The sequence below is a fragment of the Cinclus cinclus genome, chromosome 3 (assembly GCF_963662255.1).
Source record: "Cinclus cinclus chromosome 3, bCinCin1.1, whole genome shotgun sequence".
Lineage (NCBI taxonomy): Eukaryota > Metazoa > Chordata > Aves > Passeriformes > Cinclidae > Cinclus > Cinclus cinclus.
Genome location: NC_085048.1, coordinates 101,752,399 through 101,772,252, shown reverse-complemented (window position 1 = coordinate 101,772,252; position 19,854 = coordinate 101,752,399). Strand labels below are relative to the sequence as shown.

Here is a 19,854-nt window from a genome sequence, read left to right as displayed (position 1 = left end):
GCAAAGAAGCAAAGAAGATGAGGCTCCATTTAGCAAAGCAAAAGCTCCTGACAACAACAGTTTTGTAGGTTATGGTCCCATTGTCTTTACCATGACAAATAAAGACAGAAAGTAATAGGAAAATTTTGGTTTAAAGTTTTATGAGCGCATTTAGCTTTAAGTGAGATTTTCTGGGTAAGGTGTTTCCAGACAGGTTTCAAAATGGACAGGTATTTTAAATATCATGGCTATTTTAAACTTTTGGATTAAAAACAATTTTTACAGCAACCTGTTTACACTGGATGGGTACAATGGTTACTTTATCAGGGTCTGAAGGTGCTGTGGGAGAGAACTAGAGCAAAGCCAAGATCCTATATTAGTACATAGGCTCCCCCAGCTCCCTCAGCAGTGCTTCCTTGGAAGCCTCCACTGCTGAGAGCCAAGGAACCACCAGGGGAAACAGTGAGGCTGTGCTTCTCCCCAGCTATTTTGAATTAAGTCCTTCAGCAAGGGGCCCTGCAGGAGCCATTTGAGTATGACATCTTCCAATATAAAGACAGTTCAAGGGGATGCAGAGAGCATTTTGCACTCTCATGAAAACATCAGTGTGCCATAACTTCTCTAAACCAACTGCTGTCTGCCACCTTCTACCAAAAAAATCCTCACTCATTTCCCTCAACACAAGATGGGGAATATGAGGGCAATGTTAAATGCTGGCATGGAATCCAGAGCAGGCTGGAAGGCTGTGACTGCATAAATACTGAGGGATACCCTTGTTGACTCTCAATGGCTTGATGCACAGCTCTGGAAAAGAAAGGGATGCATGGTCATGGCACAGTCACCATCTGAAAAGTCAAGCAGGATCTCCAAGGGACAAGACAAAAGTTTAATGAGGCAGAAAAAATCAAAGTCCCCTAAGAAACCAAATACAACAGCTCCTTTGGAACTATGGGGCCAGGGAAGCAAGACAGCACCTTGCAAGCTTTCTGAGGGAAAGCAGTGAAGAGAGTAATAGAATGGTCTGACTGCTTCCAGCTTCACTCTGTGAGATCACAGGCGTTCATCAGCTGTGAAGACAACTTGGAAAACCTGCATGGAGACAGGAAAAGCAGCTCCAACCAAAACATTTAGGAAGGCCCTTACTGATCAGGAGAAGAAAACCAAGGACATATCAAACTCCCCCAAATCTTACTCCCTAAGGGACATTTCTGTTGGGCCACAAGCTCTGGTGGCCTTTATAGTCCAGCCTGAACCACTCAGAAAACCAGGGCCTTGTGACTTATGAGGCAAATTGTTGCCCAGGTGAAGCCTCTCATAAAGGATTTTGGGCACTTCCAGTAAACTGCTTGGCACCTCTCCACAGAGTAAAATAAAGCCCATGAAAAATATTTTGTGGAATACATTCAGGTGATGAATTATGGAAATGAACTGGCTCATGAATGCTACAAATGCAAATAGAGAGGCTAAATTTATCAGATGAATTATCCATTTGATACTGCATTACTTACTAAGGGCTAACTTATGACTCCTTTGCTCATGCAGGGGACTGCTCCAGCCCCAGTGCAGTCTGCCATAGTAAGCAGAGAGCAATGCCTCTCAATACCAGTACAGGAATTACAGACCCTGCTTAGGAGTTCACTCACGTATTAGTGCAGAGATTGGCCTTTTTAATACAAAGGCCTTCATTCAGCCAGTTAGAGAGTTTCCAGTTTGATTCCAAGCCTGGGAGATCTCTTAACAATGAATTTCTTCTGCAATTGTAATATATTTGCACATTTTATGCACAAGCAGGATGCTGTGCATCCTCCTGAAGTAACAGAATTATTATAAGGCAGTAGCTCTCATCCATAGGGTTCGGATAGGGGAAACAGTGTTTTCATCAACCAGGATGAAAGCAGAAAATGCATTAAATATCATAACCTGCAACAGAGGGAAGAGAAAGTTTTCTCAAGAGATGAAGCAATCTATCCCTCTTTCTCCTAACACCAACAGATAATGGCTCAAAAAATGAAAAAAACCAAAACAAAACAAAAACAAACCAACCAAACCAACTACAACAACAAAAAAACAAACAAACAAACAAACAAAAACAACAAAAACAAATCAACAAAAACAAAAAAAAAACAAAAACAAAACAAAAACCCAAACAAACAAACAAAATAACCTCTTGGGCTCAGCATCCTTTCATTGGCTCTAAAAGGACATGAGTCTAAAAGCATGCACCTTCCATCTGTCAACAGGCCTAGTGAAAGTGCAAACATCCTTTCTCCAAAAATCTTTGTAAGGTTTTAGTGAAGTAATTTTGTTACTTTGTTTAAAGCGGCAAGAAATAAAATAACCTTGGATGCTGCAGCTTCACAGGACGTCCCTTTTATAGTTTTATTTTTGTCTAAAAACATTTCCAGAAAAAAATGTTTCTCCTCTCCAATCCACTGGTAACAGGTGGTAGATTTAGAAATACTTTAAACATTACAATTGAAGATAAACTATTTATAATATATGACAACCACCATGAAAAATAAGCATTTGCCAAAGGTCCTTACAAGACTGTCTGATATATTAAGTAGCTTTGTGTACTTAGAATATTGGAAGAAAAGAAAAAAGGTATCTTTGTTCCAACTGGCAACTGTTTACAAATGCTCTTAATTTTCCTACTACGTATAGAATCCTAGAAGTATGTATCACTCCAAGGTAAATGTTGGCAAATCTAGCTCTTCAAGGGGAAGTCCATTTTCTGGTAAGTCTTATAAATATGTATAGTTAGCAAGAAAAGTAATGCCTAATGTCTGGACTCCATATAGAGTTCTGTTAGAAGAAACAATAGAGTTCTGTTAGAAGAAACAATGCATTCCAAAAGAAAAAATTATCTAAGTAGCAGTTCCTTTCCCAGAAAACTCACTCATACTACTAATAGCAATGAATCCAGCAATGTAAGAACTACACATATGAGCCAGAACTACAGACAAAGATATTTTATTTGCCTGAAATATATCCTCTCAGTTTAAGTAAAGAGGGTGCTCCAAAATAGGTGAAGGGAGAATAGCTGGGCTATGTCATTGCACAAAGAGATAGGACTCAATTAATAAAAAAGAAAAAACCTGCCACTGTGGCACTGTTTAATAGATTTAAAAAGTGATCCATCTTAACCAAATAAAGTTGTTCTTTCTACTGTTCTTTTCTTAGTAGAATATGCAAAATCTTCTCAGCAAAACCCCAGGGGATCAACAGAAAACTCTGCCTTGACTAGGACCCTTTGCTTAACCAAACCAGGACTTTCCTGGACAGGACTGACATGAGAACCTATGTCTGAAGTAAAGATAAGTGGTGCTCTGATCCTTCTTGGAGCCTGCTGGCTCTGGCTTGGCTTCTGTAATCACTGAGATTGAATCAGAAATGCTGAGACAGTTACAATTGCTCTGTTACTGCACAACTTTGTTACACTGCTAAGAGATGATATTACTTCCAAGTCTGTCTCCTCACCTTATATATTTAAAGTTTGAAAATGACAAGGCTCTTGGCAGTTGTCTTGATATCAATATTATTACTTGACTAATTTCTTTGGCATTCCACTTGCAAAATAGGCCTAATGATATGTTCAACTAATGGAACAATTTCCCTATATCTATACTCCACTTACTCTAATGCACTGAGGTGTAATTCTAGCTTTATTTCATTATCACTTGACTAGCTCAAGCATTTGCATGTCTTTTTGGATTTATTAATGCAGTGGGTTTAAAGTAATAGCTATTTTCTGTATATAATTCAATGAATATATTCTTTCTAAGCATTTTTGTCCACATCTGTTGAAGTAGATATATTTCACAATGTTTCTGAATGCAAGATGCACTTTTAAAATGCCTTGAAGGTTTTTCTCTAAGTTTAAAGCAATGCCTCAGTGTTATTCACTCCTGTGAGTGTTTAGATGGTGTCCTACCAATTTAAATTTAGGGCAAGTCTACCCTTAAAGACTTTAATTTCACTAAATTATTAGATTTCATTTAAATCAAAACAAAAACACCAGTGTCATAAATTTCTTCTACAGTAAAAATATCAGGACTTTACTGCCAAAGGTAGAGGCAATTGCTAATTCCTTGACAAAAATCCACATTATCTAAGTCTTCTGTGCAGGAAACGCTATAGGAGAGTCATTTGGGAAGAAAGTCCTGCCTCTCCCTGTCTCCTCACAAGTTGAAGATTTAGACACTAAAAATAAAATACTAAAATAAAAACTTCTTGAATCCCAGCTACTGATTCACCCACAGGAAATCCTTCATTGCGAATAAAGTTCTAGAGCTAAACTGGTTCCTTTTAAGGCTCTAGCTAATCAGACAGCAGATGCCCAGAAACATAAAGGTGTATCAAAATCAGAATCATTACTTATGAAAAAATTGCAACCAGGAGTTTATGAAAATGAGTCCTAAGGTATTTTAATAATCTATACCTAATCCTATAATAATCTATCTAAATTTCCGATACTGAGAACTAAACTTTCTTTGGACAGTAAATTTTGGATTAATCTTTTTTTTTATAGCCACATATGCAAAACCCTGGATTTAGAGGGTCCCTACCATGACCACCTGTCTGTGGACATATATCAGAATCCCAATTTTAGCTTGAGAAAAAAAAATCATAAAACCTTTACGTACATGAGAATAAACATGCTTTTAAAACTATGTATGGCAGATCATCTACATAATGTGGTATAATGCAGTTATATGGTTTTCTATAGCACGAGACCCAGCTGCACAGGTTCTTTGTAAACAGGAGTTCAACAATGTCAGGTTTTAAAAAAATACAAATGAAATAAATCTTCCAATTTGCAGTCTTTCTGCCTTTGAGCTTGTCATGATACAGCTCTGAAGCAGCTTCCTGTCTCTCAAACTTTCAGACCCAAGTGAGTTTTACAATTATAGAAACAATACCAGGCTTTACATCATGATTTCCAAGGCCTTAGGTATGAAAGTGAGAATTAATACTCTTGATTTGTTGACAAATTGATGCTATATTCATCTCTCACTTAATCTCAAGGGCAATAACACAGCCAGCAATAGTAGGCAGGGTACTGCCACTTTATTCTTTGGGTTGGGAATGCTGACAAAAAATAGTCAGTCAATGAATGGATTACACACAAATGCAGCTTCTTGAAATGCATGTTCAGTGTGCTCCAGACAAAAATATTATTAAATGGTTAGACATCATTTGATGCTAACTGAATAATCCAATAGGTCCAACTTTCAGCTGCCAATCACTGCAAATCAGCAATTACAAAGTCATCTACAAAAAAGCTTTGTTCTAGTGAGATGAGACAAAAATATCACAATTTCCATGCTACCAGACAAAGCAAAAGGAAAAAAACATCTGCGGCTACAGTGACAACACAGTCCTGTAAAATTAATGGGACTGAACATATCAAAGCTCTGCTTCCTATTACTCCAGGGCTATTTCCACTAGACAGATAGCATGGGGGAGTATTGAGAGATAAAACAAAGCACTAAAATCTGGAACTTTTCACACATAGTTGGACTGATGTAAGCACAAAGCAAAATAAAATGGGAGGAGTTTTACGGTTGATAAAATTATGGAGAGCAGATTTCTAATGATGTACGATAAAAATAAATCACAGGTTTCTAGGAGGAAGGGGATTAGCAAATTTACTACCAGGTTTCCTTAAATCTAGAAAGCAACCTCCTGTGTGAAATCCAAGATGAATGGCTAACGTTTCCCAAGTGCTCCAGTGAGAGCCATATTTCTCCCATTCATTCTTACACAGGGACAGCTAAAGTTTAAAGTCCTCATTCAGACAAAGTTGGGCTCTAACCCCTGCAGTATCTTCTCAGACCCAGAAAAACCTTACCAGCATTGTTAATGGAAGACCAAAATTTGTACAAAGTGTATGGAAAAGCAGTATACACTAGGAGCTCTATACATTACTGCAAATAATTTCCTTCTTAAGAGTCAAGAGAGCCAGCGCCATGCACCAAGTTTTGTGAAAAGATACACATACAACATGGAAAGAAGAGATTAGCTGTAGTGAGCATACAAAAACAGTATTAGACTGTAGTTAAATGCATTTGTCCAGGATCAGAGCCTCTATGTGCAGTTGGTCTTTAAAGAAAGTTCACATTTCAGTATTTGGCTTTGGAAAGAAGAAAATATGCCAACTGTTGCATTTTTGCTGTGTTTGACTTTAAAAAAGCCAAATGGTACTTGATTATTATACATACCTAGAGGGAAAAACTCGCCCATTTTCTTCTTGAAAATTTTGTAGTCAACCTCCAAAAAGACGCAGAAGATGATACGATCCACCTGTAAGAAACAAAATTATTCAGTGCAAGCATCACAATCATCCATATTGGCAATAACAGTCAATAAAGGCAAATAAACTTTTAAGCAGACGTGATTTTATGCTCCAGGCAAGCAAGAAAACAGGGCTGCATGTCTTGACTTTATTGTACATCTGTGTTGTAATTTATAATATAACCTTTGGAATTGCAGCTCGCAATTGTATTCTTTGTTAACTGCCTCCTGTTTATGCAAACTGCTCTCAAGCATAGTATAAATGACTTTGGCATTCCAGAGGAGAACTGGGATGCAATGTTTGATGAAAAAGTCACATGGGGACTTCTAATAAGCATACAGAAGAGTAAATAGGTAAGCAAAGAGGTCTTTTTCCAATCCTTGTCCGACAAACCTATTTGCAAACCCATTTAGTATTTTTAAATGGCTTTAAAAGGTTTCATGCGGTTTTAATTTACATGAAACCACTTATTCTCACTATAATGCAAACACAATGCAGCAGAAACACAAAAGCTGATTAGATGACAGGCAGCACACAGGGTAAATAAAACATTTAATATGCCATCTACTTAGTGAGGCTGAGCATATCAATGAAATCACAGCCCATAATGTATGCACCACCCACCAATGAGTTCAAATAAAGTCTCTGGGAGATCACTGTATGTGAAAAGCTTCTCTGAAACAAACCAAAAACAATAAAAAAGCTAAATCTAAGAAATCTAAAGGCTTTAAGGCTGAAAAACACCCACACCGGACTTCAGGCTTGCAATACCTTTGTGTTATTTCCTTGCATTGCCCAGCACAAAATGCCTCTGTAGCCAAAACCCAGCTTGGAGGGGTGCTGTGGAAAACAAAATACCCTCTTACAGCTGAGCTGAGGGTCCTGCAACCCAGTAATCATTTCTTCCTCTGAAGTGCATAAGCGCTTAACCACAAATGGATGGAGCCTAAGCAATAGGAAATTTGGCATCTTAGGCTGTCATGGAATCTCCATGGGCAATAGGACAATCTGTCACAGCAGAACTCCTCAAGAGTGTCTTTGCATGTGCTATAAAAATCATAAGCTTCCTCCCTGCAGGGAAACAGTGGGAGTAATGCTCTCAGGATGTGAATTCCTTCCCTTATCTTCAGCAGAAAATACTGTCCTTTTCCTGCAGCTGGTCTTAGAAATGAAGTCCCAGCCTTGGCTGCAAAGACAGTGTTATGCTGAACAGCTCAGACCATAATTTTTGAGCTCACTTTGGTGCAGCCCAGTAGAATACAGAAGGGGATGAGAGCAGGCAAGCACCAGTTATGCTGGAAAATACCAGCAGCTACTAACAAGGACATATCAGAATGAAAAGTGATGACAAAACCTGAATGAACAGACTACATACATAATACCACAACTAGCAATAGTACGAGGGGTAATGGCCTCAAGTTGCACCAGGGGAGGTCCAGGTTCCATATTTGGAAAAATTTCTTCATTGAAAGAACGGCTAAGCACTAGAACAGGCTCCCCAGGGACAAAATGGAGTTCCCATCCCTAGAAATTATAAAAAAATGGGTATATGTGGAACTTTTCAATATGGGTTAGTGGGAAAAGTGGAATTCATTTGAATGTGAAGACCTTGGAAATCTCCAACCTTACTGATTCTATGACACTCTATGAGACTGAAGGTACAAGATAAGTCACTGTTAAGCAAGAAGGAGGCTTGTGAGCAGGAGAGAAGGCAACAGGGCAGAACAGAGAAGCCTACTGGCAGATTTTTCAGCAAGGAAACTGCCTGCTGCTGTCTGCTCATATGATGCTTATAGAGCCAAGGTGTTCTGTGCATCCCTCGTAAACAAACCAGGCTGGATCTTAAAAATATTCAGGACCATGGCATTAGCTACTGTTTAAAAGGGATATAATTAAAAACCCAAATACTAGTTATGTGCTCAAGCCAAAAAGCCATACTCATCTCCATACTCACAAATTCATAACCATTGCCAAGAAGTGTTGCTTTTTACCTACACGAGGTTTGACATGATCTTTAAGGTCCCTACCAACCCAAACTATTCTATGACTCTGCCTAAGTTGGGTGTTTTCAGGAGGCAGACTTTAATCAGCAATGCTTAAATTACATTTCTTGTGAAAATTAGATTAAGATATTGCTGGGGTGTTGCTAGATTGTCATCTTCCCTCTCTGCCTTGCAGATTTTGAAGCATTAAAAGCGATAGGCCCAATGAACCAGAACAGACAAAACAGCAAGGATGGAAAGGTATAAAGCAGAGAAGGAAGGATATTTGCACACAGAGAAGCTTCTGAATCTCTACATTGTCATATTCTCTGCTGAAGATCTTACAGAAATCTGCCTCATTCTCTATGGTCCAACTTCTCAAGGTGTTCCCTTTACTTTTATTTATTCAGTGCAGCTGGCAATGATAAAACTTCTCCATGAGAATTTCTACTACTGCTAATAGAATTCCTTAATTTAAAAATAGAGAATCTCTCTAGAATTGGCAGACTATTTCAAAATTTCTAGCCTCCTGACTGTACACATCCTATATATAAACCTGTTCCATTTCTTCTTGACATGAGAAAAACTGCTCTATTTTTAAGTATGCATAAGATATTGTGATGACAGCTGAAATCCTGTGTTTATCTGATTGAATGGTATGTATTGGCAGAGAGTAAATCTGAAATTAACCCCTATTCTATCATTCTGCCAGTCACTGACTATTTTATCTAACATCCCCAGTGAAAATAACTTGAGATTAGGTAGGGAAAGCCTTTGTCCTCACTATGCTCATTCCAGCTACAATAAGGAAAGGTTTCTTTGCCTTAAGTGACTATCAAACTACTTTGCCTGCTGGCCCTCAAAAGCTCAGCAGGATTTCTGGGGTGTGCAGTTAAGAAAGCCACTCCTTATTCAACAAAGAAATCCCTCCTCTCATGTGGCCTGGAAATTCCAGTTTTCATTACACTACCCCTTTAGAGAGGGTGAGGAATAGCTCCTGTGGACTCCCCTGACAGTGCCCAGATAACCCCCAGTGCCTTTTGCAGATACCCAGCTCCTCCACTGCTGACCAAGCATCACTCGACTGCAGCAGAACTGTAAAGGAGTTCCAGATTGAAGGTATTAAAGCTCATCCCTGACTGACAGCTCTTTTTTGAAGGCTGGTATTAAAATCGACCATGCCCTATCAGAGCTTTATTAAATTCTGCTCACTTTGCAGCCATGAATAGGTGGATCAAAGAACCCCAAAATCAAGAGCACTGCAGCACAGGAAGAAGGGAGTTAAAATGCATGAGCTGTTCACTTAGGCACCTTCACAGCTCAAGGCTGTGAGTGCATTTGATTTTTTTTTTTTGCCTTTTTTTTTTACCTGCTTTCCTTGCCAGGTTTTATTTAATTTTGATGGAGATAGCTTCCAGGTGGTTTTGTTAGCAGCACCTGATAAGAATTAATAAACTTATGCAGGGCTTACAGGATTCAGACTATTTTTTCAGAATTACAGAATGGTTTGGGTAGGAAGGGATCTCAAAGATAATCCAGTTCTAATTCCCCCATCATGGGCAAGACCAACTTCCACTAGATCTTATTCCTCCAACCCTCATTCAGATGGCCTTGGACACATTTTTTTTTGCAGTAGAATGGACCCTAACACCAGAGTTTTAGAAGGATACAGCTATATCTCATGAACTGAAAACATCTCCACTGGTGTTTTCAGTTCACGAGATATGCGTATAAAAGCACAGTTGGTCCAATACCAGCAGCACAGATCTTATAAAGGGCAAAGAAAGTGGCAAAATATTTCTTCCTGGTTTTTAATCTTTGGGGTTTTGTTAGTTGGTGGCTTTGAGAGCACTTTACATGTTGTGAGTTTTCAATTTATTGGTGAGTTGCTGCACCTTGGGTGAGCTCACTCACAGACCACAGACAGTCTGTGAGAGCTCCACATAAGGCTGGGCAGGTGAGTGCTCAGGAACACCCACAGGAATGATGGAAAGCTACTGAGGGTCCCTTACACTGGTCCTAAAGGACCCTGCCCTCTACTACCCTGCAGTGTGTAGGAGGACACTGCATGTTTACATGCACAGCACTGCATGCAGCTGCTGCTGTAGTAGGAGTTTACACCTCTATCTATATAAAAAAGAGCACGATTTCTTCCAAGGACATAGGATGGGGGGAATGGTTTTAAAAAGAGAAGAATAGCTGTTAGGGAGAAATTCCTTACAATGAGGGTGGTGAAGCCCTGGCAAAGGTTGCCCAAGAAACTGGGGATGTCCCATTCCTGGAAGTGTTTCAGGCCAGGCTGGATGGGGCTGTGAGTAACCTGGTCTAGTGGAAGGTGCTCCTGGCCATGGCAGGGGGGTTGGAATGAGGTGAACTTTAAGGTCTCTGGCTTAACCCAAGCCTGTCTGTGATTCTCTATATATTTTAGCATCAAAAAATATCTATGTTTTTATCTCAGCTCTTTTGCTGTGGTCTCGGGCAGGTTGTGTGATTCCCCTGGCTATCTAGAAATAGGAATTCTAGAAATAGGTATAGGAAATTCCTATTTCCCTGCTTAGGGGATAGGAACACCTGGCTGTGCACCTATGCATTGCTTCAAAGAGTTTCTGCCAAGCACAATCCACAGGACACGCCAAATGCTTTCATAGGTATAGCTGTATATATACCCAAGTGCCAAGCTGGACATAGCCAACACAAATCTGAAGTAGAACACTGATCAAAAGGTTCTCTAGACTGTTTCATATTATGAGTGTTTCCATGTCACTGCCACCCTGTGTCCTAACAAAATAACAGTTTGCAATGAAAACAAACCCAAGTGTGTTTCAGCACTCCCAAGTACTTCATGCATGTCTCCAGCACCAAGACATTTACCTAGCAGGAAGTGACTGCTTTTTATATGCAGCAAAAAGTTTCATCACCACTTCAATCTTACCAGAAAATACACAATAGAAAAACAATGAGAACTTGCAAAAAATATTTTCCAATGCCAAATCAAATGAATGATAATACAACACAAAGAGGAGGAAGCAGCTTTTTGTTCTTTGTCAGCATAGCAAATCCCTTTCATGAAACACTCCTGCCTGATCCCATTAGGACCTACTGTCAGAAGGCAAAAGTGAGCACCAGAAGCTTGCAGAAACATTTTTAGTTTATCAAAATTCCATGGACTTAATTCAAACTCAGTGAAGCAAAGCAGAGATTTTTTTTTTTCATTGACTTCAGCATTCTTGGATTGGCACCATATACTCTGCAGCACCAGGCAGAACATTTGCTTCCTCAAGAATTCAAATACTTCTGATAGAGACATTTCATTACCCTAAATGTTATATACTTTCTCAAAAATATCCTTAACAGCCACACCTCAGAGCTGCCTGAACCCATTAATATGCCTTGATTACATTGCCTAAGAAAGGAGCTCTGAATGTTCAAAGTTGTGTGGGGCTTAGAGCAACCTGGTCTAGTAAAAGTCCCCCAAGGCAGGGGGTTTGGAATGAGATGGTCTGTAAGGCCCCTCCCAACCCAAACCTTCTTATGATTCAACAATGTCGAACATTTTCTTTTGTTTGGACCATGATTCCATGGGCAGCCCTGTCAGCTTTCATTGCCTGGCAAAACTTCCCTTGTAGAGACCCATAAGAACAAAGCAACCTAAGTCAGGTTTCCAAGGCATGCTCTCACAGAATCAAAATCTCAGCTGTGAGAAGCTCAGAATAAGGAGTAAGAGATTTTTAATGCACTCTAGGACCAGGCTGCAAGTGCTCTAGCTGGTCCCTGCACATGATGTAAAATCTCTTATATTTCTGTAACAAGGGCTCAGTTTTCTTTTTTGAAGTCCATACCTCTTGCTTATTTTCAGGGAACCTATTTGCTACCTCTTTCTTTTCTGTTTTTCTGACAGCGTTCCTCTCTGCCTGTAACTGAGCTGATGCACTGAACTGACTACATACAGAAGTACAGAGACCAACATCTCACTCTGCCCTGCTAAAGAACTGGAAGATGATTCTCTCTCTTGATGCTGACAGTCTCCCCTTTAGCCTACCCTCTGCCTGATCTGATCCTCTGGTAATCCTATTGCAACCAACAGATGGAAATACCAGCTTTGTAGAATAACACAGCCATCTGCCATATACCTCCCAGAAGCTGTGATCAACTTTGCCAGAGATGCTGCCTTTCTTGAGCACCATGAACATCTGGCCAGCTGTCCAGATAGCAGCCTGTCTGACCAAAAAGAACAGAGGACTGCATCTCCCCGTGGAGACCAGCAGGCTTGAAGTCAGAAGTTTTCACACACTTTCTCAAGTTGAGTGCTTCAAACCCTATAAATACTAATTTCATAGCACTGTAAATTAAAATTCAGCCTCCTGGTATTATTACTAGATTCACAAAAAACATTACAGCATGAAGACTAGCTGACTGCATGCTCCTTTTGGTATGACATCATGGTCTATAATTGCAGAATTACTCTTAAGAAGAACTTCAGTCATGTATTTATGGCAAATAGAAAGCTTTGGTGCTGCCTTCATCTTCAGAACAAGATTTAAGCAGGGCAGAGGTGTCAGACTGGTGATACAGTGATTTTGACAATCAACAAACTGTGTGATGATGTTCACAAAGCTATTCACCTGCCTTAAGAACTTTTCTCTTGGCACAGCTTCAAACCCACAGCAGACCTGAGCCAAAAACCCTGTGTTTACTTAACCTTGCAATCATACAAATGAGCCCAGCTTCAGGCAAACAGGACATCTCTTGGTTACCCTTCAATCCAGGGAGAAATGTATTCTCTCCGGACAGTGCTCTCTGGTTTCCATGGATTTGAATTTTGAGATTCTTTGGAACCCAAAGCAAAAGCCTAAATAAAAATTTACATTGCTGCAAAACCTCTTGCAAGAAATTGTATTAATGGAGAGTTATAATACCACATCAAGAGCAAATACCTGTGGAGGACTAGCTGTGATGAAGCAACTCTTACTCAGTTAGCCACTTATTATATTACTTAGTTAGCCACTGGAAAAAAGTACAAACCATATTAATGATAAAACTATTTATTCTTATCACAGAGTGGAATGGTTTCTATTGTGGTCCTACTGTAGTTAAAAAACAGAATTAGAAATATCCTTTATTTCTTTAGCTTTAATATCCTACTCCATGATGGAACACATATTTAGCTTGGATTGAAAGATAATTAAAAGTCGAAAGGCAATTTAAAAAAAAAAAACAAACAAAAAACAACAAAAACCAAAAACCCCACCAGAAATTTATTACCAGCTTAAAATATTAATACAAACAACATCCTAGTACGTAAGGCTTTGCAGCAATTTCTGCCTCTAAAATAAAATGAAGTAACATTTAACACTGAAATTCAATAAAAATTTAAAATATGGCCAGAATGTCTCTCCCTGTCCTTTATGCCTGGTCCTACAGATATGCTCATATTCAACAGCTGAGGGCTGTTTGTAGTCCCAGTATCACACAGGTACCAGATACACCAGTGCAGTTGTCACTATGGCCCAAGCCTAACTCCATATAACCGAAACATATTAAAACCCATAAATATTTGCAGTAGAGAACCACTTTTATCCACAGTTCTCAAGCACAGGTCAGTATTCCAGTTTTTTGATAGCTCTGATAGATCCCTGCTGCTGGTAAAGATTTGATGTGCCCAAGGTCACAGGGAAACAGGAACAGCAGGAGTAGGACCCTGGGTTTTTCCCTCCTGTTCTCTTTTGACCAAAGATGCTACAGATGAAGAGAAAATACAACCCCATCATGTGACTTTCCATGGTCACATGCAAAGTTCACAAGCTTCACTGCACACCACTGCTTTTCCTCTGGTGGAAATGTCTTTTTGATGCATCCATGTATTGTGTGAATCAATACTGATAACTCTTTTTCCCTTATACATTGATCTTTTTTTAAAAGTTACTTATTCTTTGTGAGAGAATTCACTCTGTGAATACCTTCAATACTTTTAAAATTCAGTGTATTATTCAAGGGCAGGTAGAACTTTCCCTTTTGGCCTTCTTTGTGCTGAGCTGTTACTTTTTGTGTGTGAACAAAGCATCTGCCTGACAAACAGAATGGTTGTCCTAAAGAACCAACCAGGATCTCAAACAAGAAATTGTAACAGCATTTTTCACAGGAATTCACAATTTTGTTGTCAGTCATTTGTGTATGTCATATTTGTGTATGCAGTTACTTACTGCACAATTATATGACAAATAAGATGTGACAGTCCTGTAGTGGTAATATAAACACAGAGAGGCTATAAAATAACTAGTCCTTAATAGTCCACATGTGGTTTTGTTCTCAACTACAAAAAGTTTTTCATTTTCCTAAAGGTGAAAAAAGCCTGTAAAACCAGCCTAGGATTTAAAGGAATGTCTCAGTATATTTCTTTTGATGGTCACTAAAACTTGTCAGGGAAGGGCCAGGAGAGTAGTTTAAGAATGCATTTGTTTTTACCAAGAGAGCCATCAATCTCCACAATGCACTCCTATGCCACACAAACACGATGACATAAAGCCCATTAATCTTTTCCAGCTTAATACCTACTGTCCTTTGAAGATACACGTTTGGAATATCTGAAGGCGACCTCCATTTTTCACAGCTCCCAGTCATAGGGCAGCTGACACAGCCAAGATAATCCTTTATTCAGCGAAACCACTGGAATGAATGGATTCTGATGAATGTAATTTGCTATCTCAGTGACAAAATGGCAAATAGGAAGAGAGGGTGTGCATGCAAATATAACTGCATTAAATAAGGGCTTGTGAAGGATAGTACTCTGAAAATATCTGATAGGCAGTTTTACAACAACCATGCCTTTTGGAGGAGATAAATCATCAGCCTACTTAGAGTTATCATTATACCCTCATTGTGGAGCTTCGCTGAGTAAGATGGAATTGTGGCATACAATCAAGCAGGGTGTTGAGATCCCATAAGCCAAGTTTTTGCATCGCATTTTACCTTACAACATCAATTTTTCACTATCTTTTTAGTACAAGTTGGAGTTAAATATCCCAAAGTTCCCTATCATTACAAGCATCCTAATCCTGTCTGGGCCCTGAACCTAGGGTAGACTAATTCCCAAGACTCTTGTGCTTCAGCTCTTTGCTGGATTGAGATGACACTTTGGAAAATTCTCATGGTTCTGATGTTTTTACCAGCTTTGTTTCAGTACCACATAAAATCTACTGACAAAATACCCATTCCTTCCCAGTGCCAGCAGGAGAATTACTACTTACTCAGAAACCAAAATACGCTTGAATATGGACATGTGATCACCTCCTTGTCATTATCCTAGTGGCTGCTGCAAGATTCTGAATACAAAACAGCCCTGGAAACCAGACAAAGAGACCAAGTAATGCTACCTCCTACACTTCAGACAGGTGCGAGAATCAAAAACCCACAGGCTTGGACTGGAAGAGACGTTAAAGATCATCTAGTTCCAATCCCCCTGCCACAGACAGGGATGTCTCCCACCAGATCAGGCTGCTGAAGGCCCAATCCAGCCTTTCCTTGAATACTTCCAGGAATGGGATAGACACAGTTTCTCTGGGCAAATTGTTCCAGGGGCTAAATTATGAGCAAATTAAGTTTGGATGCTAGAGCCAGTGCCAGGAGGAGGCAGCACTGCATGATGCTGGGAACCAGCAGGGAAGAACAATGGGGACCCATTGTCCTGGAAAGCAAAGCTCCCTTACTGCTGTTGCTGAGGCTCCTGAAGGGTGCACAATAGTTGAACTGCAGAAAAAGGGCAGGAGAAACAATTCCTGGAAGAAGATGATGGTTTAAACAACTTTTTAAGTGCACTGTTACAGGCAGGGTAAAATGGCAGTCATGCTAAACTCTGCAACAATTTTCTCACTGAGGTTAAATAAAGGTTTCACCCCCCTCAGGGGCTGAGAGACTTTCCAGCTGTTTTCATGTTATTTTCTAAATAACTGACAAAGTAAAGAATCTGTGTGGATCTTATGAAGCTCGTTTAAAATTCAACTTTTTAAAGTATTTTCATCAAAAGAGGACAGATGACTCCCACATACAAAATTATGTAAGCATCTAAAACCCAGAAAGTTTCACCTCAGAGAGCTTTTCAAAATACATGATTTGATGAAGTCTCTCAAACCTAATGTAAATGAGACCAGTCCAGAAGAAAAATCCCACTGAGTATTTCCCTTGTTTGTTATCACTTATTTTACCATTCTCACCTTCATCCTCCATTAATGTTCACATTTGTCACTCTTTATACAAAGGCTGATGATTTCACAGGGGTTTTGGGTCACTGCAATCAAATGTTTCCCACCCTGCTGGGAAGATGACAGCAGCACTTGGACACCAATTTTGACTACATCTAAGTTTCCAAAAGTTCATCAGATGTCATAAAAGCTGCACATTTAGGGGATGAAAAGTGCTCACCTAACCTGCAATGTACTGCAAATGATCCTCCCAGCACCTCAATATAGCCTCTGTTTGAGAAGAGCATGGGTAGAGATAACACTAGTATAGAAAGTTACTATTTCCCACCCAGTGAGGTGATTAAAACGCCTGTTGTGGAAGCAAAGTGAAGGGGTAACAGACCTGCTTTCCCAAGAATAAAGGTCACATCGCATAACTTGAAACAGCTCTGAAACTATTGATCTTACTATAACCTGTACTGAATCTTATTTATGTAAATATTACCTAATCTCTCTCATTGAAGAAAATGTTATATGATTAAGTTATTTGTCATTTAGAGATCAAATTAATCTCATTAATGCAAGCTATTAAAGACCATTTTCCAAGCACAAAGGCTGATTTTCCTAAATGCTGTATGTGTCTCATTCTAATGCTGGAGATAATCTTTTTGTCACCTGAAAAAGAGAGAACCAGACAAAAGAGGATGCTATTATATTTACAGTACAGCTAGAAAAACCACTTCCATTCCTAGGATGCTCACTCCAGTGTCTCTTTCAAAAATGAGATCAACTCAGGATCATTTGCTTACCGAATGTCTAGAGGTACACCCTATTTGTGCCTGAAACACGCGGGTGTAACAAAATAGTGCAATTTTTGTTAAATAGTGACTGTAGAATGATGAGCTATTTTTGTAAGATCTTGCAATGCTTGAGTCCCAGCATGCTGCATGACCTAAATGCAACCTCTGCATGTTTCTTGTTGATCAAAAGGGAGGTCAGGAGGAACAGTGAGCAGCAAGTCAGTCAAATTGGATGTAAAACACTCATTCCCAAACACTTCAAGAACTTGAGCTGGTGACTGGGTCAACTTGTGGAATAGCTGCACCTCAGAGCCTGCTTTTGGGATGTCTGTAGCTGTGAGAGGCTGGGACCAATAAGGAAGATCTGTGCTTGAGAGCAGATATGATGATAGATTTAGCATTGTGAGCTGGGAACAGCAATCCAGCCAAAACATCCTTATGTAAAAGGTCTTTAGGCCAGCTTGGTATGATAGACAGATGCCTTCCACAGCAGATAATGCAACTCTAATATAGGTTGTTTAGAAAAAAAGACAAAACAAACCAATGGGATATAAATGTTGACAGTATGCCAACACTTTTCATAAGGACCGGTAAGGGAAAAGTGAGATTCATCTCTAAGGAATCACTTTTTAATTAATTTTAATAGATGGTAATAGGCTGACAGTCCTCTGAAAGCAGCCAGCAGATGTTTCAGCACTTTACCAAGTCCCTATGCCTAATACTGGTATACCAATTCCACAAAATCCATCTTCTCGATGGAGCTCTGTTTCTGCAGTTAGAATACTAATGATGGCTCTTAGTGGGTTTTGACTTCTACCAGTGTGTTTAGTTCTGCTGTGGATTTCAGAACACAAGCAAATAAGCAGATTTATGGCTTACTAGGAAGGACAAGAAGTTGTCTTTTTTATGGTACATTGCTATCTACCATATAACCAGATAACCTTCATTCCATCTATCTGCTCATCGTAAGGTAAAATGCATCTAAATTACTAAGATGCTGCTCAAATACAATTGAGACCATCAGAACAATTTATACCAGTTGCTCAAATGTACTGATGCATATAAAGTCTCCAAAACCATTTATTGTCAAAATGTCAATGCTAAACGCATAAAAGTGTAACTTGCTTTATTCCATTAATTAAGTAATGTGTGCACAGCACTTTGGAATTGTAAAAGAACTTTGAGAACTGAGAGCCGAACAGTATTATTTTCACTCATGTGGACGCACTGCATGAATCACACATAATAATCACTTCTCGCGAAAAGTATTTTTGATTCACTGCCAAACCCTAACCTAGAGATTTGGCACTTCTGTTCAGTAAAACATCTTTAAATTATCCTATTTGGACTCCAGCTGGACATTTTCTGCAACACATTCATTACTGAGTCCTTCACAATATATACCAGGTATACACTGCCTTCAAAACTCTGTAATTAACACTGTATAGAGAGATTGTAAACACTATTGCATTCTCCTCATTTGCACAAAAAATTTGAGAAGAGTGCCTCACTGGTGTTAGCTGTGATTTAACTCATTCTCTTTGACCTGTACAAGATGCAACAGGTGTAATGGATGTAACACAGAACTGGGATTCCTTTCCATCTTTGTGAGAGCTGTAGGTCTCAGATTATTTTCTTATCTCCTGGTGAAAAGAAGATAGTTTGAAAAGGTGATTATATAAGAACTTGATGGTATCATCATTATCTATCCATATCATTGCTGAGATTTGCTTCTCTTTAATCCCCCTCTGACTGGACTTTGTTTTTCCCCTCCCTCTATCCTTTGTGTCTGAGGAGATGCTAAGACCATGAGTTTTCCTTCACAAATGAGAGCTCAGAGAGCTTTCACAAGGGTCATGTTTTGTACCTACAAGCACATCTGTTGCATCTGTCTTGAAAAAAAATAAGCCTGGCTATCCTTGCCTTGCCCAAAATTGCTTCTCCATGATCACATTCACAGGGGAAAAGTCTAAAATAACCAGAAACAAATAAAACTACATAATTCTCCTGATTAGTTAAGAGGAACAGTGATGACTTACAACTGCCCTGAGTACCACCTGTGAAAAGGTCAGCCCCATGTTTCCAGCTTCCTGGCTGACCTGGTGGTAATACACTCTATTCTTGTTATAGCTCTCAGATCAGGAGATATTTTATGCATGTCTTGTATTTGTGTTTAACACGTGTCTATCCATAATATAAATTAGTCTGTGTGGGATAAACCTAGCTAAGAATTCCTCTGGTAAAAGTCTTTCTGGATGTTCAGATTTAAAGAGTTTTCAAGAATCTTGTCTGTAACACACTGCACCCATCTCTATTAACAACTCCCCTACTACACCCTTGATAACTAATAGGTGTATTCAGCATAATTTTTTTATTCTCCAGTTAATGGAGAAGGGAAACAAGAGTGGGAAATATCTGATGTGGCCAACATTTCTCTATAAAGTTTGGACTGATCTGCTCCACTTGAAACAGAGAAATTAATTTGGAGATTTTTTAAAAGAAAGAAAAGAAAGGAAGGATATTTGTACTGACTGTCTTTGAACAGATGAAACCTTTTACAGGGTTTACTGTGCCAGCTTACAAACCTTTCCAGAGGGGCAGCCACCCTGCATATCTTATCC

The 19,854-nt window shown here is 39.3% G+C and overlaps 1 protein-coding gene across 1 annotated transcript in view; it reads right to left on the bottom strand.

Moving 5' to 3' along the window:
• Window positions 1-19,854, bottom strand: part of MACROD2 (mono-ADP ribosylhydrolase 2) — an 869,266-nt gene that overhangs the window by 84,867 nt on the left and 764,545 nt on the right. Inside the window, exon 9 of the mRNA XM_062489395.1 lies at window positions 6,204-6,285. Within this exon, the coding sequence (XP_062345379.1) occupies window positions 6,204-6,285 (82 nt within the window). The remainder of the gene's footprint in view (window positions 1-6,203; window positions 6,286-19,854) is intronic.